Raw genomic sequence first — 22,880 nt, forward strand, 5'->3', positions numbered from 1 at the left:
GTGTCGAAAAGCAGGGGTTTAAAATACCCACCACTGTTAGATCAAGAAAAATTTAAAAATTGCAACTGAGACACTTGGATGGCGCGTTAATCTTCTCACCTGTGCTCTCATTTGCATAGATCTCTTTCACCTTTTCCGTACCTACAACAATAACGGCTAGCCACGGAGCAGATGTGACGTGGTGGTCACTAGCCAATGGCATGGCAGTGACCAGCCACGTCAATTATTTGATGTCAGCTGGTCAGATTATTCTGATCAGCGTAAACTTAAGATTGCGTGTCTTTACATCATACTACAATCCTATTGGTCCAAAATTTCATGGATTTGCAACAATCAAGCTTCCAGCCGGAAATTGTGATTATGGGACGCTGTGCAAAATTTCCGACCAAGATAAGAATTAGGATTCATAGGCTTTCATTGGTAGTTACAGAGAAAAAAGGGATTTGAGAAAGATAGGTTTTAGGATGGACCTGGATACGTGCGTGAATATCCGGTTGTCAAGAACTACTGGCTGTGCGGCAGCTACTAGCTTGCCGCTGCCAACTCTAACTGATTAATCACTTCTCAATTTGCTTTCGAGCAGCAACTCCTCTCCTCCCCTACAACTGTCTACGGCGCCGTACTCGCCGTCTACGCTCCTACACTTCCTCGCTACTTTCGTGACATAGTAGCACTTGTCGTGTCAAGCTTCGGTTCAAGTAGGGCACTCATGGTGGCATAGCCAGAAGCGAGTTGGCCTGAGGTTATTGGTGCCAGCCACATAGTTGGGGAAGCACTAGATCACAAAGGGTATTGCCTCAGCACGAACTGTTACGTTCAGTGGCTAGTTGGTGTGGCTGCGCACTAGTGTGGTACATACAATCGGAAACTCTTTCTGGTGGCCTTGGGTCTAACGCTTTCACGTTACGTGGATCCTTATCCCGCATCAGATCTTAAAGGAGCAACCGTCCGATTAGATACTCACTGGTTGTGCTTGATCTACATCCGTTGCTACTGCATCTGTTTCAGTGTGCTTGTTTATGGGTAAGCGAAAGACTCGTCAACCCGAAGATCCGTTTGTAAACAGCACAAAGTCCTTGACTGATCGACATAAGCAGCTCGATCAGCTTCGTCCGAAGATCCGGCCAAGATCCGTTTGTAAACAGCACAAAGTCCTTGACTGATCGACATAAGCAGCTCGATCAGCTTCGTCTGGACTTGTGGCTAACAACGGTCAAGCAACTTAAGCTCGTCCGCCTGATCCGAAGCGAAATTCCGGATTCTAAGGACGCAGCCGCCCGGAACGTCATTCACGACTTCAGTGAATTGCTCAAGAAACGTATTGAGCAAACCCAAGCAATTCTTGAAGGATCTTTTGATCACTCCATCCACGTAGACAAGAAACGTAGATTGTAGGGAGAAACTTTAATCGGAACCTTTTTCGCTTCGTTTAACTTCGGTATAGGGTTCTGGTATCTTAAAAGACTTGCGCTGAGAAGTCCAGCTTGTAATGGCTCAAAGAAGGAGTCGTGCAGCTGAGCGCCCGTCACCGAACCCTCGTCCTCGTCAACAGAGCCGTGATAGTGCTCCGAGCGACGCTGAAGTTACCCAACCCACGATGCGAACAAATACAAGATCGCAAGCGTCAAGTGAAGGGGCCAGTGCCAATGCACAGGCTGAGTCAGCCTCCCCTGCTACTGATGCTGCTCAGGATGCGGCTGGACCTGAGACCATGTCCATGCAGCAGCTGCTCGTATACATTACGCAGCAGCAACAGCGGTATCAAGCTCAGATGCAAGCGCAAATGCAAGCCCAAATGCAACAAGCTAATGCGAGATTCGAATATCTCGTTGCCGCTAGGGGTGAGCAGAAGAAGAAGGACCCTCCGATGTATGAAGTAAAGTATGGTGAAGACATTGAATTGCGGATCTTTGCCACCGAGCAGTACTACGCAATCAGACGTGAGTTAGTGGAGGCAGAATCGTCAGGTTTCGTGACGATAATCTCCAGCAACTTAGGCAAGTCAGTGCTGAACTGGTATCGCGCTTTTATAGCCGAATGTGCGAGAGCGAGTGTGAACTCCACGTGGTCGTTGTTTAAGCAGCAGCTGCGCACGCGCTTTCGACCAAAGGACTTCGAGTATGATCTTCGCGAGAGAATGTTTCGTCTCAAACAGACCGAGACTATTCACGAGTATGTCTCCAAGTTTCAAGACTTGCTGTCGCAGACAGAATTGACGATCAGTGAGTTGGAGAAACGATTCTTCTTTCAAATCGGGTTACGTGAATAAACAGCAAAGAAGATTAAAGAAGAGAGTCCATCAACGCTACAAGAAGCCATTGAAATTGCTTCGAACTTCGAGTTTGCGCACTACTCCGGGAAACCTCCTCGAGCACCTTCGAAGCCTTCAAAATGGTCGTCGGGCTCGGGGCATCATCCGCCTAAATAGAAACAGCAGAACAACAAGCGTTACGAAAAGAAAAAGGCAAGAACGATGATTGGAAGAAGACAGCTACGTGCAGAAATTGTGACAAGGTTGGTCACATTTCTCCAGATTGTACTCAGCCAAAACGTACGGAAGCAAACCGGTACATGCAGGGGGCAGTGTATGCGATCCTAGAGGCTGAAGCTCGAGCATTCAAGACGGAAGACCAAGAGAGGCCCGTCACGATATTCATTGACAACGGCAGTAGCCTGAACGGCGTAACTGAGGAGTTAGTGATGAAGCTTGAGTTGGATGTCACTGAAGGTGACATGATGCAAGTTGATCTCGGTTATGATCAGATTGTGCATCGTCCACGTCGGACTGTAGAGATGTCTCTACAGCTACCAGGATTTCCCTTGACAACGGGAACATTCCAAGTCATGCCTGTACCTGAGGGAAAGGACATAGTTTTAGGCATGATGTGGCTGCGGGAGCAGAACCCTGACATCGACTGGAGTACTGGACAGATTGCACCTCGCATCAACGTGGAGAACACGCAGACTGTGAAGTTGAGACTGCCGAAGACACGTCCAGCCCGTTGGGTGGCAGGACAACGCCGCGCCGGAATTGCGTAGAGCCGTGAGATCTACAACTACTATTGGCAGAATGGCCACAACGGCCAGTTTGGACGAACGAAGGTTATTTCGTCCAACCAGTTCCAGCAAATGTTGCGTAGGGACAAGGACATCGAAGCGGTGTTTGTTATCAATCCGCATGACTCGGAGAAGGCGGAACGCTTCGAGTGTCAATGATGGGATGCTCTCAAGGACAATCCGGCGTACGAAACGCTACGTAAGTATGCGGATACGGTTTTTCGCACGGAACTTCCGAATGAGACACCCCCAGTACGTGAAGGGATTGAGCATGAGATTCTGCTCAAGCCTGATACTTCGCCTATTTAGGTGAAACAATGGCGCCGAAGTCCTGATCAGAAGAAAACGATACAGGAATGGACCAAAGAGATGGTTCAAGCTGGTATCATTCGACCGAGTACGTCAGCGTTTTGTGCACCGACTTTCTGTGTGAAGAAACCAGTCGGATGGCGAATTGTGCACGACCATCGTCAGTTGAATTTAGCTACGGCTCTACCGGCTATTCCGATGCCTCGCAAAGAAGACACCTTTGATGCGATGGCCGGCAGCTATTGGTACTCGTGCATGGACTTACTCTGGGGTTACTACCAAGTTAAGCTACGTGAGTCAGATATACCTTTTACTGCTTTTTCGACTCCAGACGGTCTTTTGGAATATCTCGTCACGCCCATGGGACTCAGCGGTAGCCTGGGAACCTTTAACAGGTTGTTACGGGAGGTTTTTAGGGATTTACGTGACGTGATGCGGATCTACTTCGACGAAATTTACGTGTACACCAAGAGTAAAGATGTCGACGAGCATATGGCCGCGTTGGACAGGGTTTTGAGGAGATGTGAAGAGCAGAAGCTATACATCAAGCTGTTCAAGTGCCAATTTTGTGTCGACGAAATCCCATGTTTAGGTGACTTTGTCGGACGCAAGAGCGTTCGAATGGACCCCGATAAGGTGAAGATTATCACAGATTGGCCTGTTCCCAAGACAAAGAAGCAAATGGAAAGCTTTCTGGGGACAACTGTCTACGTCTCTCGCTTTTGCAAGGATCTCGCTCAGTTTGCAGGTCCTTTGCACGATGGTATCAAGGCAAAACGCTCTAGAGATGCGATCGAACTCAATGAGGACCGGCTGCGGTGTTTTGATGAGCTAAAGAAACGCTTGTCATCACCACCGGTTCTCCGTCTTCCTGATGTCACCAAGCCTTTCGGTATTCGAATGGACACCTCAAATTTCGCAATTGGGGGAGATTTATTTCAAAAGGAGGGAGAGTTGGAACATCCAATTGCCTTTACTGGCCGGAAGATGAAACCTGCAGAGCTGAACTACCCAGTACGCGAACAAGAGCTTCTCGCAATCATGCATGCTCTGAAGGCATGGCGTGTATATCTGCTAGACAATCCCTTTCTTGTCGAAACCGATCATAAGAGCATCGAGATGATTCTTACGCAGAAGACAGCGAATAGACGCATTGCGCGGTGCTTCAATGAGCTCGCGGAGTTTCAACCCATGTTCAAGTGGATCCCAGGAGAAATAAATGTAGTCGCAGACGCATTATCAAGAAACTCTGAGTTTGAGCATAAGGCTGCGCAAGTAAGCCTTCAGGAACTTCTTGATACGGCTCAAAACCGTGAGATTGTGGCAACCATGGTAGCGAACAACGTGACGGTGGCACAGTCCGCAAAGAAGATGTATTCGTGGATCAAGGACTTGCAGGGAATTGTCAAGAAGCTTAAGCTTGGAGACAACGTTCCGCATTACTCGCTCAGTGATGGTGTTTTATACTACCAGACCGGTGAAGATGAAAGTCCGCGACTGTATATTCCGGATGACGAAGATCTGAGAAACCGTGTCATTTGCGAGAACCACGATGCCGTAACGGCAGGCCATCCTGGATCGTACAAGACTTACGTCACAGTACGAGAGATGTATTATTGGCCGAAGATGATGAAGTATATCCAGCGTTATTGCAACACTTGTGAATGTGTCAGCGCAACAAGGCGAGACAAGTGAAACCGCCGGGATTACTTCAACCGCTGGAAGTACCAAGAGGTAGATGGATCGACATTTCGATGGATTTCATTGTGTCCTTACCTCCCAGCAAGGATGGTTGTAATGCCATCATGGTCATCGTGGATCGATTGACCAAGCGTGCAAAGTGCATTGCAACGCAGACGACAGATAGCGCAGAAGATACCGCGCATGTCTTCATGAAGAACTATGTAAAAGATCATGGCCTTCCGAAGACGATTGTGTCTGATCGTGACTCCAAATTTACGTCCGAGTTTTGGCAGGCTGTTATATCTGCTATGGGAACGCAGCATAATCTGTCATCGGCATTTAGACCACAGACGGATGGACAAACGGAACAAACGAACCGTTTTATCGGGGATTATCTTCGTGGAGTCGTGAAACCAGCCCAGAGCGATTGGGATGAGTTTCTTCATATGGCAGCGTTTGCCTACAATCGACGTGTGCATTCGACGATCGAAATGGCACCGTTTGAAGCGGATCTTGGGTATATTCCGTACATGCCCGACGAGGTTTCGCTAGATCCGGAATTCAACAAGTTGGGAGAAAGCAGCAAAAGAGTTCTTAGGTCTTCCTCAAGGTAGCACAAGACCGTATGAGTGAAGCCCAAGAACGCATGAAACACTATTACGACAGGAACAGACTTGTCCAAGACTTCGAGACTGGTGATATGGTGTTACTTGACGGAAAGAACATGGACATCCGCCACAAGGGGTATGCACAGTCGAAGAAGTTAGCTCCGAGATTTATTGGACCTTTGCCGATACTAAAGAGGGTGTCTCGAGACTCGTATGAGTTAGGACTTTCGCAAGGATTGAAGCTGCATCCGGTGTTCCATACGTCACTATTGAAGCCGTACCGCAAAGATCACAAGCGGAGGCAAAAGGTGAATAAGGTTGTGTTAGCCGATGGTACCGAGGGGCAACTCGTTAAGCCGTCATTGGACATCGCAAGTACAAGGGAAAACCGCAGTACAAGATCTGGTGGCTTGGTGAAACCACGAAGGAAGCCTCTTGGGAGCCCGTAGAGAATCTAACGCAAATTCCCGGACTCATCGACCTCTACTGGAAGTCAAAGAAGAAAGAGAACCCTTTTCTCTAGGAGAGGCTCTTCTTCGAAGGGAGGTCATGTGACGTGGTGGTCACTAGCCAATGGCATGGCAGTGACCAGCCACGTCAATTATTTGAGTTCAGCTGGTCAGATTATTCTGATCAGCGTAAACTTAAGATTGCGTGTCTTTACATCATACTACAATCCTATTGGTCCAAAATTTCATGGATTTGCAACAATCAAGCTTCCAGCCGGAAATTGTGATTATGGGACGCTGTGCAAAATTTCCGACCAAGATAAGAATTAGGATTCATAGGCTTTCATTGGTAGTTACAGAGAAAATAAGGATTTGAGAAAGATAGGTTTTTGGATGGACCTGGATACGTGCGTGAATATCCGGTTGTCAAGAACTACTGGTTGTGCGGCAGCTACTAGCTTGCCGCTGCCAACTCTAACTGATTAATCACTTCTCAATTTGCTTTCGAGCAGCAACTCCTCTCCTCCCCTACAACTGTCTACGGCGCCGTACTCGCCGTCTACGCTCCTACGCTTCCTCGCTACTTTCGTGACAGCAGAATAGGACAGAGCCGATTTCTCTTTTGCTAAAGTCTCCAATTTGCCGGTACCGCTTAGTATTTTCGCCGAAGCACGCTTACAATGAAAAGATGAACGACGGAGTCTTGTGAAGTTCTACGGGCTGTCTTTAAAATGGCAACCGTTTGATCTGAAATGGGCTTGACAAAAATCCGACCCTCCATCAGACCCAACCCCGGTTTTTTTGTATTGGTACGCGTCAAGTTTCCAAATTCAAGGTGCGACTTGACGCAGCGGCAAGAATATAGTCAGAGACAAGCAGGGGTTAATAGTAGCGCTCCAAAACGAGTAGTAGTATCAATGGAACTATTGGGGGTCCGTAGACGGCGACATATTCATACTACTACAGATATTGGCGTATGGGTAGTAGTATGCGTACTACTATCGCTACTACTCTCAGTACTACTCGGTCGTCTTGCTGTCTACAGCCTTTCGAGCGTCTTGCTTCATCCTCACTATCTCATCACGATTGTGTTTGAGGAGAAGCTGCTTTTCGGATCGCCTGTGATCGGTTCTAGTGCGAAGTGGCCCCATTACAATACCTCCAGATGAAAACACTCGTTCCTGGAAAGCTGACGACGACACTTTGCCCAAGTGAATGCGTGCAAGAAGGGCAATTGAGGGAAAACGCTCTTCACCTTCTTCTCTCAACCACCCCAGAACGTCCACGTGTTTGTACAGGCCAAGCATAGACCAATACAAGCCCTTGGGTTTCCCGATATACAAGTCCTTGTTGAGCTCGTCCTTCGTCTTGGTCGGGTTCTGGCGAGTCGCGATTTCTAACCAGTCAGGTTCGAGTTTAAGCCACTCGGCTAGCACCTTATCCGCCCTAATATTAACTTCATCCTCCGCTACTTCATCTCGTGCTTGACTACTCCGAATAGGGGCCCCGACCAGCAACTCGTCTTCGTCGTCCCAGCCGGTGGATGCTGGCGAAAAAAATAACGAGGTTTCTTGACTCCAAATGCTGCTCCCTTATGACCCCACGTCTTGACCCAAAGAAATTCGCTTCTGTTTAGCCAACGTGCGAAATATGTGACGGTGCTCTTCTTTGAGGAAGTCCATAGCACCAGTATACAAAGCATTTTCCTCTTTGCGAGCCACGTTACCTACTGCAGCAATCTTTTTAACCGCCGCCTTGGTGCGGGGGTCAAGCAGTATAGATGCTATCGATTCACGAGTTACCTTTGGAAAACGTGCTTGCAGTTGTAGAATCGTTCGCCGTAGGCATATCTTGCCTTCTTCTGAGAATTGATCACGGGTCCTGAGCACCCTGCGATGAGTAGTTTCATTTTACTCTTTAGACCGAGGTGCTTCAATGCCCATCATCTGAAACTTAAACGACTTCAACTTATTTTCTGCCAACCGACGGAAAACAACCATGAACGAGGCCACCAGGTTCTCGCTCTGTGCTTCAACTAGAGCTAGATTCGCGATGGAGTTTGTGGCCGCTTCCATCTCTGCAGCAAGCATCCACTCTTGATCTGTAATAACAGACCACACATTGGCTGTGTCTTTGTTGGATTGAAAATAGGCTTGAAACGCCGCGTAGTTGACTATAGATCTTCTGATCAGTTTGCACGTGTACGCCACGCGTACGTCGTTGTCTTTGAGAGGTGAGAGCTCCGGGTACGAAAGCGCTTTCTGAATCATAGTCAATCCGGTAAGCTGCTTTGATGACCTGAAGTAGTTGTTGAGGTTGCGCAGCTTCTGTATTACAGTGCCTCCTTCGTCAAATGCGCCGCCCGGTGTGACGGTGGTGACCACCTTCTCCCAAGAGTCACTTTTACTGTCCCACACACTTGTTGTATGTATGTTGTCCTTCATGCCGAGGCCGTAGCCGATGCAAAGGCTGAGCAAGTGCATCGAACAGTCTTCTTGCTCGGTGCCCAGGTTGTCAGCCACATTCTTTGCTGAAGGTGTCGTGTCAGACATTGTGTATCGTGTCATTGACCGAATATCAACTCCATACTTCACTTTGAACCCGTTCTCAATGAGCTTAGCAACCAGGGGCGCGTTATGTCCGTCGTTTTTCACAGTCGCTAGCATAGCAATGTACCGAAATCTCCACTTACTGTCAATAAACGCAACGGACGCTCCAACAATACTGTCCTTGCCACAGCTTGTCCAGATATCGTGAATAAGGTTCAGGAATTTGATGCTGCATGCCTTCTGAAACGCTGAGGAAAGTAACTCACCGACAAGATCACAAAATAGCTGGAACTGTCCATTGAGTAAGCGTCCATGCCTGTCACGACTCAAAATTGGGAACTCTGGATCCCCCGTGGCAGCGCGTATCACATCCAAGAAAGAGTCGGAATAACACACCGTATACGGAAGTCCCTGATTGACGAGCCACTTGGATATCAACACGTTAACCATTTTCTCGTTCGGACGGAAAAACCTTTTCGTGGACTTGCTGGTTGTAATGGACGAGTCCGCCTTAAGTCCGGGAGACGTAGTAGTATTACTAGTAGTAGTATCAAGGACACTTCCCTTCGTCAAATCTAGGACACTGCGTGCCTCTGCTTCCGCGTTTTCCACATCATGCTTCGCCTTCTCCGTAACTTTCTGCTCCGCGAGAATAGCCAAAGGATGGTCTTCGTGCATGGATTTGATGTGATCCTTTATTCGAGGCGTGCTTCGTATTACGCAGTGCTTCTTCCCAACTGTACCGCGTTGTCTTGGCACGAGCCTTAATCGATTCGCAGCAGAGTAGACAGAGGTTGTGGTAAGGTTTCCCAGACGGTAGCCACGGGTTTCTATTTCGGTACGGCTCGTCAAGGTGATGAATCAAATCCCAAACGCTGTCAGACGCTCCAGCCTTTTGAGCATGTCTGACGGATAGCGGAACACCAAGTTCCGATACTGGAGACGGTGGAGGGAGTTCAGGGGAGTATAAGGAAGCTGAAGTTGCCACGGACTTAACCTTGGTCTTTCCCTTTGCAGCAGCTACTCCATAAGTCAGCTTTGACTGCTTGGCAACCTTCAGACGCTTTGTAACGCGCTGTGAGGACGCACGAGTCTCACCCACAGAACTGTCCGGCGACGGCGCAAAATCAGAGTCCGAGCCAGCCCAAATATTACCTGCAGGTCTCTTAGAGGTCGCTGGAGATTGATGTCGGACTGACGATACACACGCGCTACACACTCTGAGCTGCAGAACCTGTACCGAAGTGCAGTTAGTTTACATACTGATTATGTAGGATGTAGCACGCAATATTACCTCTCATTCAAAGCGGAGTCCTTGCCCTCAAACACACCAATGGCGCAAATGTGGTGCACCTGCTTGCCGCACACAGTGCAGGGGTCTGTCTTGAGTTCGTCACCTTCTTGGCATCCATTCACAGCGCACCCCATCGTTCGCGTGTACACCTAGAGTCTTTCACAGCCAGTTGTGTGCGGATTGCAAAATGAAAACCTGTGGCTGAGAGGCCTTTCAAAATAGTAGTAGTGAAACTACTATTGTGGTTAGCGAACGGCGGTAATACTACTATGAATATAGATACTCTGTACCTGGGTATGAGTATGAGAGATACCAAAAATTAAAGGATATGAATAGTACCACAAAGTACTATTTCACCTAATACTATTAATCCCTGGAGACAAGCGTAGCACCAAAAATGTTTTGTCCAAAATAGTAGGAAAGGACACACAAGCGAGACGTCCTGCTTTCAACCCGACCTCATTCATCAATGCAGATAAAAACTTTCAAAAGCTGGAGGCTTTCCATCCAGCGAAACCATTGTGTCTACTGGCTGCCACAACTGCTCCAGCCACGAATTATGTCACGCGCTCAGACTTGCTCGCACCCGGCGGCCACGTTGGGGATCACTCTACCACACGTCCAAGGGTCGTTAGGGTCGTCTGCCAATACACCTGACGAGTCAAGCCTGAGCCGAGTTGGCGTCGTTACTTCGGGTTGTCTGAAATGATTACGGATGCGACCAACCAGATCCGATCTCGGGCGACAGCTAGCTTGATTGGAAAGGCGTACTTGACCCATGTTAAAATACTCGTTCGCTCGAACCTTAGACCAAGTAGCTGTAGTGGTCCAATTTTGTTTTTATATCCAAATTTGCTGGCACCAATGTAATCCAAGCCCCTGTTTCGCGAATAAAGCTCTGCTGCGACAAATGCTTGCTGCCTGTAGTGAATCCTAGGTATTTCACCTTGGTTTCCCTCATAGTTCAACGGAGACGACTTAAGGGCGCCTGGCAGCTTTGCCATCTTCAGGCGATGGGTCTGCGTGTCTTCCCAGTCGGGCTAGTAAGGTCCGACCCGGGTTTTATATTAGGAACCAGGCCAACTACATATCATCTTTCTTATAACTTTCCCAGCGAACTTTCTGAGGGACGCCTTAGAAAGAAGCTGATAATTGAGCTCGATCTGGTTACCGTCAGACTCGAGACTCATTCTACGATTTACCCGATACAATACACTTGGCTATAAGTTCCAGCGGGGTGGCTCCCGCTTTGTCGAGTGCTGATTGGTTTTTCGCCCGGGATTTACTACAAAGAATTCTTTAGTGGAAAAAGTGTTGTCTTTGGTACAGGTCCAGCTGCCTGTACCAAGAGACAAGAACAAGTACAAGAGCCTGTTCCTGCCGTCGTGACTGTGGTTTTCTTTTGGCGCGACCGAAGCGAGCCGCTAAGGGCCCAAGGGTTAATCGTGGTTATTTCGGCGTGAGTGGGACTGAACCTCAACAAGTACCAGCCAGGATGCAAGGAGCTGGTGCACCGGTATTTACACCGATCGTAGCACCGGAAATTACAAGTATCTCTCATGAAGCTCTGACTGATTGGACGAACAAGCGCCGTCACTACGAGAGCAAGTTGAGAGCTCGATGCCGCGCTACTGGAGAAAATTATGACAACATAGTCCAGTCCGTTCGCGACTCAATGGATCCTGATTTACTGGATGCACTTTGCGAGCTGAGATTGAACGAGGACGTTGCTAACGTGAATGACGACATGCTGATTGCTGAGTTCGCCCTCATCCTTTCAAGCGTCAAGAATGACACGCTCCCTGACGTCAAGGCATTATTCAGATCCAAACTGAGGATGAACCTGACGGAAAGTGATGTCGACGCCCGTGTGCTGGACTACTTTAACCAGTTCCGGAAGTTAGTGCGCGAGAATGGTCTGGGCGCCTGCTTTGAAGGTGACGGGTGTAACGAGGCAAAGTGCAAGCAACTCGTGGCCTCTCTTCACCCAGCGACTCTCAAGGAAGAAGTAGAGCAGTGTTTGCAGTATACGCACAAGCAGGCCGCCTCGATTCCAAGACTGTTGTTTGACCTCGTCGTTGAGAAGGCGAAGGAACATGAGCGCCAGTTTCTAAGACAAAGGAATAAGAAACGAGATCGCGATGAAGATCTGCAGAAGAAGAAGAACCCCGAAGGAAAGAAGAAAATCAGGACCGGTGAGAATACGGAGGGCTCTTCAAGGAAGGTGGCCAAGACCAATAGCATATCCAAGACCAATAGCATATCCAAGACCAAGACGAAATCGAAGTCGAAGAAGCTACCTCCAAGTCCGTGTCCAAAGTGCAATGAGATGCACTGGCTCAACGAGTGCCCCAATGCAACTGAAGATGAAAAGGTGGAGCTGAGGAAACGCTTGCGTGAGGCGAATGCAGCCAAGCGTACAAGGACCAAGCGCCTTGGTGAGTTTCTACCGACTCCATCTCGTGCTGTTATGGTGAATGGAGTACTGGAGATTCCGTACTGCGCTGACAGTGGCTCTGACCATACCGTGATGGGCCGCTCTCACTGGAATCAACTCCGGGCTCTGGACCCAAGTGTTCAAGCTGAAGAACTTACTGTCCCTGTTCAGAACCAGACGTTTGGGTCTATGTTGGTGACTGCCGATAAGAAGGCCAAACTCCATTTAATGATTCGCACCGCGGCTGGGCAGGTTAAACCGATGAAGGCTGTGGATGTGCTGATAGTCGATATGGATGACGACGAGTTCATACTTGGTAATGATGTACTAAGAATGCTTGGGATTGATGTGGAGCGTCAACTGGAGCAACTAGCTGACCTAAATGTGGATGAAACAAGTAGCGATCCTGTTGAACTGGAAGCCGACGAATCTCCGGTCCGAATTGGAGAACCTCAATCTGAGAACGAGGACGTATTTGCTGCAGTTGAACGGTTGGTTGAGCAAGCAGTCGAGAACGGATTCCCAGCAGACAAGCTCGATCGACTTCGTACTATCATCCATGCCTACGATGTATGGCGTTTGACTCTGCAGGATGACCCACCAGCACGTGTCCCACCTCTGGAGATACGACTACGGGAAGGGGCTCGTCCAACAAGGTGTAAGCCTCGACGGTATCCCCCTCACATTCGCAAATTTCTTCACGATTTCAACTCTCGTTTGGTAAAACTAGGACTCGTTTACGAGAATTCGGAAAGTCGATGGGCGAGTCCCGTTCTCCCTGTCAAGAAGTCAGCGGACCTTATGGATCTTCGGCAAACCACAGACTATCGTGAGTTGAACGCATTGACTGAAGTCATGGCAGCAGTTATGCCGATTTTATCCGTGGTGATGGAGAACGCGAAGGGAATGAAACATTTCGGACTCTTTGATTTTTTGAAGGGCTGATGGCAGCTTCCGTTGGCTCTAATGTGTCAAGAATTGCTTTCATACATGACCGATGAGAAGGTTTTTACCCCTCGCAGAGTGCCTCAGGGTAGTAGTGATGCTGCGATATTCTTTCAGAAGACCATGGAGAATTGCTTTGCCAGTCTACTGTACGACCATTTACTGATTTAGATCGACGACTTACTCCTTTATGCCAAGGATATTGATGTATATTTGGACAAGTTGGAAGAAATGCTGTCACTAATGGACCACTTTAGCTTAAAGCTGAGTGCAAAGAAAACGAGCTTGTACCAGACTGAGGTCAAGTGGTGCGGCAGGATCATAAGTGGTGAAGGCATCAGACATGACCCAAACCGAATTGACTCGCTACGTGCTTTGCCATACCCACGTACTGCGGGAGAGCTTCAGCAATTTGTCTGTGCGGTCAATTGGATGCGTCAAAGCATTATTGATTTTGCAAGGCAGATTGCCCCTTTACAACAAAAACTTGACGCGGCTCTCACGAAAACCAAGAGGACCAATAGGGCGGCTGCTGGCATTAACATTGAGCTGAGCAGTGATGAACGAGTGGCATTTGACCGGATTAAGGATTCGCTCGCCAAAGCTGCTACTCTCGATTTTCCTGATGACAACGCTACCACATGTCTCTTCACGGATGCCTCGAACGTTGGATACGCCGTTATTGTGACTCAAGTTGTGGACTTCGACCCTCAGAAGCCTGCTACAGAGCAACAACATCGGCTCATTCACTGCACAAGTGGAACGTTTGCCGGTAGCCAGCTAAACTGGACTGTCATCGAGAAAGAGGCATTCCCCATTATCGTTGCCTGTGATAAACTGGATTACTTGCTACTAAGGCCAAAACCCTTTCGGATGTATTGTGATCATCGTAACCTGATTCACATCTTCGCACCGGACGTTTCGATCAAGAAACATATTAAAGGGAAACTTTTACGATGGTCCATGAAGCTAATGAACTACCAGTATGTAGTGGAGCATGTACCGGGATCTGATAATGTATGGGCCGATATGATTTCCCGCTGGGCTGGTAACCATTCGCCAACTGTGACACGACTGAAGGTTGCTCGGGCTCGCCCAGACCAAAGGACTGAGACTGTGTCTGCTTTGCGCCCTCTGGTTGATGATCGTTTTGTGTGGCCTACACTGGTGGAACTCAAGGCAATACAAGCCAAGAACGCGGCTCCTGTTCACGGTAAATGAAATGATGATGGTCTCGTGACCCTGGAGGACAAGCTGTGGATCCCATATGAAGAAAAAGAGTTACTTCAGCGGCTGTGCATCATTGCGCACTGTGGCGCTCAAGGGCACCGCGGCCAACAAGCCATGATTGCACACCTGGGACGGCTTTTCGCCATCGAGCACCTCTCAGATGTGGTCGCAAATTTCGTTAAGAAGTGTCTGCTTTGTCTGCATTCAAGAGGGGAGAAGATTATCCCACGTCCGTGGAGCGAGGTGATTGAGTGTCGTACACGTAATGGTGTTCTTCATTTTGACTTTCTTTACATGGGTGAAAGCTTTGGAGGCAGCAAATATCTTTTGGTTATGAAGGATCACGCCACACATTACTGCGAATTGGTTGTTGCAGACTCAGCCGAAAGTAGTGTTGTGGTTGAAGCTTTACTGGATTGGCACTCACGATTCGGTGTTCCTCCTGAGTGGGTGTCTGATTGTGAAACCCATTTCAAGAACGAGATTGTCGCCGAGCTGAGTCGCCGTCTCCGGTCGAAGCAGTCATTCACACTTGCGTATAGTCCGTGGGTTAACTGATCAGTTGAACGTGTGAACCGGGATGTACTACAAGTGGTGAGAGCAATGATTTTAACATACAAAATTGGATACAAAGACTGGGTCTACTTGGTTCCGATGGTGCAAGCCAATTTGAACCATACAGCACTCCCATCTCTTGGGAATCGAGCGCCAGTCGAGCTGTTCACTGGACTGCCACGGCCTACACCCCTCTGTGAATTTTATCTACCAGTGAGAAACAAGTTACAGCAGATTCCACAGAGCGAGCAGATAGACGACTACCTAAATCGGTTGAGAAGCAGCTTACAGAAGATGCATGAGGTGGTTGAAGACAAAAGACTGAAGCAAAGACTTTTGAACAAGAAGCGCGAACGAGGAGAGAATATCGTAAACTTTCACGTTGGAGATTACGTCTTGCGATCCCGAACGGATGAGAAACGTGGAAAAAAACTCCAAGTGAATTGGGTTGGACCGTATCGAGTGACTCGGGCTGATTCCCACTCCTTTCGTGAAGAGCACCTGATTACAGGAGAAGAACATGATGTGCACCCTTCACGGTTAAAGATGTACGCAGACGACAGCTTAAATGTCACGGATGAGCTACTCGAACACGTAGCTGCTCAAGGCATCATCTTAGCAGTTAAGGAGCTGAAGGACCACAAGTGGAATAATGCTACAAAGGACTTTGATATTTTAGTAAGCTGGAAGGGCCTACAGACGATCGAAGACTGTTACGAACCAATGCAAGTTTTGAATAAGGACATCAAGATTTTATTGAAGAGATATGTGGACACTGCTGAAGACCCTCGTCTCACGGATCACTGGAAGAAGATAGATCGTGAGGACGGCAGCACAGCGTCTACACCTCCTGAATCAGTGAAGGGCAAGAAGCCTCATGGCCGCCCTCGCGGTAGGAAGAAACGAAGTCACCCCGATGGAGAAACCGTTCGGCGTGACAGCGACGACGCGGATGAGGTACAACCTCGAAGTGTCCAGCAAACAGTTCAGCGTACTTTGGATGAGGACAGCCAAGGGCACACCGGTGCCGAGGACCAAGATCCTCAGCTTCCTCTAGGTCGTCGAACTCGATCAATGATGACAGCCACCGTGGGCCAAGTTCCGCGTGTCCGCAGTCAGCAGACATCTCGAGCACCCAGTCAGCGCCTCAAGAAACCAGTCCGGTTGTAAGCGTCAGACGCTTGCCAGCCGTTGGTCATGCGCTCTGGGTGATATCGCCACAACCTTCGCAAGTCGAGCGGAGGGGTAGTGGGGAAACCAAGCTTCGGGAGCTGTGTAGTGAATCCTAGGTATTTCACCTTGGTTTCCCTCATAGTTCAACGGAGACGACCCAAGGGCGCCTGGCAGCTTTGCCATCTTCAGGCGATGGGTCTGCGTGTCTTCCCAGTCGGGCTAGTAAGGTCCGACCCGGGTTTTATATTAGGAACCAGGCCAACTACATATCATCTTTCTTATAACTTTCCCAGCGAACTTTCTGAGGGACGCCTTAGAAAGAAGCTGATAATTGAGCTCGATCTGGTTACCATCAGACTCGAGACTCATTCTACGATTTACCCGATACAATACACTTGGCTATAAGTTCCAGCGGGGTGGCTCCCGCTTTGTCGAGTGCTGATTGGTTTTCGCTTGGGATTTACTACACTGCCATAATGCATCGGTTCACAAGATTTGGGTCCAGGAAGTAGCTGGAAAATGATACAGTAGTCTTCGTCTTGATTTGGATCTGCCTGGTCGACGAAATCGCTCATAGTTCCTTTCATTGCACTTATAACAGCAGTCAATCCAGAAGAACGGAAGACATTTTGGACAAAGCGGCATGTTCGAATATTTCCCATTCCTTAGCCAAATGATAACCGTCGAGAAAAAAGACACAGCATCCCAAATAGTCCTCTTTAACCGGTGTAACTTCATTGCGTACGTAGTATTAATACGCGCTTCTCCGCTCCCATACCACAAAATTCAAATTTAACAATTCTAAAATCGATGTCTAGTGCGCTGCACGAGATGTCAAAACGCTTCATCGGTTTCTAGGTACCATTAAGCTAAAAACAAATAGCAATACTGATTAAAACTGGGATATTATGTACTTTAAATAAATTGTTGGCTTACTATGAAACGTTAGTTTTATATTTTCTTATCAAAGTCAAAATAGCCGTCTACAAATAGCGAGATGATCGTCTTCAACATGCGACGACAGTTTGCAAATGACCCGGCATCATTGGCGTTCAATTTTCTCGTTGGGATCGTTGCTCTTCCTTTTACCTTTGCGGTACACAGATGCAGCTAATTGGGCCCAAGTCAGTGGTGCAAAATACACCAATGTAGCGGTTCGAGAGATCACGCCGTGGACAAGTCGACATGGTCATGCAGTGACAGCTTTAGACTTCAGTGATGACTATGAGCGCAGTACGGGACAGAAGGCTAGGCTTTTTGTATTAGGTGGAGACTCGAACGTCCAAGGCTCACAGGACCTGAGAGCGTATCCTGGCGGTGGTGCAATGCGCAACGACGTATGGAGTACAACCGACCCCACTTGGAATTTGCAGACAAATATCCTCAAAACTACCAAGTGGGGGGATCCTCTACCTCAAATTGTATCCAATGTAACGTGGCTACAGACCAATAACGGCAAGCGACCACCTCGAGGTGTGACCTACACAGAGTGGATCTCCTGTGCTACCGCTGCTTGGGCTGTCCATCCTCCTTCAGGATGTGATGACCCCACTAAACCTCCTGGTGCATACTTAGCTGATAACATGTTTTCTCCTCGCCGAAACTTCGTCGCTCTTGCCTTCCAGAACGAGCTCTTTGTCTTCGGTGGTCGAGCTCGTGAGCATTTTCCAGTACCCCAGTCGCAACAACGCGGTGGTACGGGGCCAGGCACTATGGCTCCACTCAACGCTAGATGGATGGAGTTTGCCGTGCTAAAGAACGACGTGTGGTGTAGCAGTGACGCCGGCGCATCGTGGAAACTTGTGACTCCAGGGTGCGCTTATCCACAGAGCGCTTTAGTGCACAAAGCTTCACGTCCAGAGCTTCAATGTGAGGATGACGACCAGTGTGAAGGTGACGCATCATGTCAAGTAGACGAGGCGACAGCAACCGGCTTTTGCGTCTGCAACATGTGGTCGCCACGTGAGTTCCACGCTGTTGCAGTGTTCAATAACGCCCTGTTTTTGTCTGGAGGATTCGCGTTAGTTGAGTTAGGCAACTGCGGTGTCGAAGAGAACGCTCGCAAACGCCCATCAGGCGAAGAGTATGCGTGTAGTGGCGGCTATCGCGCATATTTGAACGACATTTGGACATCCACAGACGGTCAACACTGGAAGATGCTCACCCCTCACGCAGAGTTCACTCCTCGTGGTGAACATTCGATGGTGGTATTCAACTCTCTACTGTATATTTTCGGTGGTCGTACCGGGGCTTCAAAGACAGAGGAAGGAACAGGACAAGCACAGACAGAGCTATTGAATGACATTTGGGTCAGTGCTACTGGGTCTACCTGGACTCGAGTAACAGAGGCAGCGCCATGGACACCACGAGCAAAGCATGTGACTCTAATGCTGCCAGGCGCTACAGATCAAACCTCAGGCGATGACCCAGATGATCAACTGATCTTGATGTTCGGAGAGGATGCAGAGCGAACGCTGGAAGATGTTTGGGTCTGGAAAGGAGGGAACTCCAATTGGATCAAAGATTACTCGTCCGATACCGCGTTTGTGGAGTATATAAGACCCACAAGTGACGTGTCGTATCTGCGGACAATGGTGGACACACACGCTCTAGCGCTGGGTGTTGCTGGGGTGAAGACGGTTCAAGACCTTACGAGTCTTTCATTCGACCAAACAATAGCTCTACGTGACCTAATGCCAATTTGTGACTACATTGCATTGGCCAAACTTGTGGTAGAACAATGTACCATACAACCGTCAGAGTATGAAGGGCAAGAGTTTGCTCATGTCAAGGTGATCCAAGGAGCCAATGGCGACGCGGAAGCAGCAGAAACAACTGCTACAACTCAAGACGAGACCAACTGGGACGGCTGTACACACATTGGCAGTAAGGTGGTAGACACCAGAACTGGTCGTCTCCGGTGGGGTGACGTACTGGGGGTCGATCAAGTCCAGGTCCTTCGAGACGTGTTTGTTGATGTGCAAGAGAGTATTTGCCAATGGAGACCCAAGCCACGATCGGGTCATGCCGGTGTAGTCTTCAAGCGTAAAGTGCTCGTTCTAGGTGGCCTTACAGCGCCAGACTACTACGACAACGACGTCTGGTATCGGGATGCTCGTCGACCACGTGCACAGTTCACGTTGTTCCCTACAAGTGGCAGTTCGGACACTGTGTTTAAGTTTGAAAGTGACAAACCTTACTCCGTCTTCGAGTACTTTTTACTCGATACAGTGGAGCAGCTCGTCGTGCGTAACTGGACGGTAACTCTAGGCGAAGTCGATTTTGAGAGTTGGCTTGACTCCGGTACTTTTCGGATGCGTGTCCGTGCTCGAGACCCTGCTGGTAATGTGGACGAGACGTTCGAGGACGGTCGAAATGAACACACGTGGGTGTACGAGCGTCCACTACCCTGGGGTCTGATCATCGGTCTGTCTTGCGTCGGGTTAGTGCTGCTGATTGGCTTCTTGATGGAGTGGCGGAAGCGCCGCAAACGCGCAGCCATGGAGCGCTACGCCATGAAACGTATGCGTCGCAAGCTCAAGAAGAAGAATGCTGCAGTAACTATTGCAAAGGAAGGAGATCCGAATTGGCGCGAGACGTATGACAAGGCCAAAGACGGGAAGAAGGGCAAAAAAGGTAAGAACGCGACTGCAAAGACGAAACCCACCACAGCTAAGGACAAGAAGGACAAAACGAAAAGTAAATCTAAGGATAAAACGACGGACAAGAAGGTAAAATCCAAGACGAAAAGCGGGAAAAGTAGCAGGAAGAACAAGACGAAGAAGACTGAGAAAACGAACGACAAAGCGAAAAAATCAAAGACGGCGGACGCCAAATCGAAGTCTAAGGACATATCAGTGAAGAAGAAGCCGAAAGATAACACGAAGACAGTCGAGAAGCGGCCCGGTAAAGCAAGCAAGAAAGAGAAATCTGACAAGAAGAAACACGGCGACAAGAGTAAAAACTCCGATAAGAAGAAGTCGAAGTAAAAACGTGACTTATGAACAAAACATAATAACTGATAAAAAATAAAAGCTGTTTCGTAAATTACCATAGTATGATACACCGAGGAAATTAACCCTTTTACAGCGCTATTCTGTATTCTACAGAATAAGAATTATGACAGGACATAATTTCCAGCAAGCTTGTAATCGTCGCAATTCCTCGCATGCTTGTGTTTGTAAAGGGTAGAGATGGGTGGATCGATCTTGAAGGATCTACGAAGGGAAGATAGCCGGGGATAATTCGAATTGAATAGAAAAGACAGTATAAGATGACTGGAGGTTTTGAAAATTCAGTTTCTTGCTATTTTCGGCAGTTGTTGGTGACCACAGATTTTAGATTTATTCGAGAATGAACGCTCCCAACGAGAAACCGTTCAAGCAGTTATGGCGCGAGCTATCCAAGGCAGGATGGAAAGCGAGGAAGCCTAAAGGACTGAGTGCGGACTTCACGTACGTGATGCCCAGTGTGACTGGCCGCTTGGATGCAGAGAAGCGCGGAGTTAAATACTTCGTTGGTACGTTCTGCAGACAGCTCGGTATATATACTCACAGTACTGACAGATATGTGCAGGCGAACAAGAACTCATGACATTTGGACGTCGTCAGGGGTTGCTGGAGCTCTCACCTTTGCCATCACTCCCAGCAAGGATCCCCATGGGAAAAGAATGCGGCGTATGAGTTGGCCCGCCGTCGTGCGCCGGTTGAAGAAGTGCTGCCAGCGGAAGAACAAGCGGCACCAACTTTGGAGGTGACGCCTACTCCTCCAACTCCTCCTTCGAGTTTCCCTCCGCGTACTTCAGCTTCTACACTGTCGACTCAAGCAGGTCAAGCAATTCAGCCAGATACAGAGCAAGAAGGAGGGAGCACCACTACTAGTATGAGGATCCGGAATACGATGTACGCTCGGGTCATGAACGTGCCGACGAGTCGAAGAGTGAAAGGGACGATTTCAACGGGATTGATGAGTTTGATGGAGAGAACTTCATGGATGCGCTACGTGGAGAGAAGCTGTTCGGGTCAGTTGCTGTAGATGATGTGAATCTGTGCGATGAAGCCGAAGATGACAACGACCGTATTGGTTGTGACTTCGATGATGAGCTGGATGTGCCCGTGTCGCCACGAGAGGACTACGAAAGCGAAGTAGAGTCTGACAGCGACTGTGAGGAGGACAGTGAGCTATTTGTGCAAGCCGACGAAGACATGCGGCGCTTGGGAGCTTCTGGGTGGAACATTTATGACGAGCAAAATTCTGGTAAGTCGGTCGTCTACAGAATAACTCTTTTGATTCTTTTCTAACTCTGTATTATATTGAAAACAGGTGATTTGACTCTTGAAGCCGCGCAGTTGTACGACGGAAACTGGGGGCCAACTAGATCTGCAGCAGCATTTGCAGAGTCCTCATTAGGAATGTTTTTCTACTTTCTTCCCAAGAAGCTCTGGTTTGTGATTCAGAAGGAGACGAATTTGTATCGCGAGGCTTGCATCCCGCTTGTCGCACGTCAGCAACGAGAGAAGCAGCTTCAAGCACAAGCAAAGGATCCCCAAAAGAAGGTCGACTCTGTCCAAGAGATTGAAGAGAAGCTACGGCGAGTAAAACCTATCCAGGCTCACGAAATTATCCACGTGATTGGTCTCCTCGTTGCTCGAACCCTTTGTTCTCATACGGATGGCCTGGAAAACCACTGGTCTACTCGAGAAGATGGCGCAGTCCCTCGTGGAACGTTCTCCAGGTTTATGAAGAGAGACAGATTCAAGATGATCACTCGTTACCTGCATTTCGCTAGTAACAACGCTGCAGATGCGTCTAAGGACAAGGCATGGAAAGTCAGACCGGTACTGCAGGTACTCGAGAAAACATTTCGGCGTGGCTACCGGTTGGGGCCGCGAATCAGTTTTGACGAAGGCATCATTCCAAACAGGAGCAAGTTCAATCCGGTGCGCGTCTACAACAAGGACAAACCGCACAAGTACGGGACTAAGGTTTACATGACGTGTTGCGCGGAGACTGGCTACTGTTCTCGGTACGTTGATACAGAATTGCTAGTAGTATCAGTAGTATCGGGGTGTTTCTCAGTATCATACAGATTGCCAATTCCTCTTTTCACAGAATACGAGTGAAGTCACTTACAATATGCTGTATCTTCTTCTGTATGCTACAGAATTGAAGTTTATCTCGGCGCGGCTAACAATCCAGCGGCAGCAAAGGGAACGGCACAGAAGGCAGTTATACGAAACGTGAACAAAGCCCTCGAAGGACAACCCGCAAAGCGACTTGTTGTCGCTGACAACTTCTACAGCTCGTGTGCACTGGTACTGGATTTACTTCGGAGGGGTTACTACTACGTGGGAACGCACCGCAACGACAGATTGGGCTGGCCAGTCAACTTTGCGCTCACACAGAAAACGCGGCCCAAGCGTATGCCCCGAGGGACGTATCGCGTCGCTCAAGCCAAAGACTTCCCTGAGCTCATTACTGTGTCCTGGATGGACTCGAAACCTGTGTCTATGATTGCGACTGGATGTGCAACGACGATGACTAGTGTGAGACGCCGAGTGAAGGGTGAGAGTGTTCGTGCAGACGTACCAT

General features: G+C 48.7%; 1 protein-coding gene across 1 annotated transcript; it reads left to right on the forward strand.

Annotated features, from left to right (window-relative positions):
- Positions 1–17,320: 17,320 nt before the first annotated feature.
- PITG_14840 (uncharacterized protein) lies at positions 17,321–20,278 on the forward strand (the record flags this gene model as incomplete). The annotated part of the gene is made up of 1 exon (XM_002898993.1): positions 17,321–20,278. One exon carries the CDS (start codon positions 17,321–17,323, stop codon positions 20,276–20,278), a length of 2,958 nt encoding a protein of 985 aa, XP_002899039.1.
- Between the last annotated feature and the right edge of the window lie 2,602 nt (positions 20,279–22,880).

This window comes from Phytophthora infestans, genomic scaffold (assembly GCF_000142945.1).
Source record: "Phytophthora infestans T30-4 supercont1.33 genomic scaffold, whole genome shotgun sequence".
Classification (NCBI taxonomy): domain Eukaryota; phylum Oomycota; class Peronosporomycetes; order Peronosporales; family Peronosporaceae; genus Phytophthora; species Phytophthora infestans.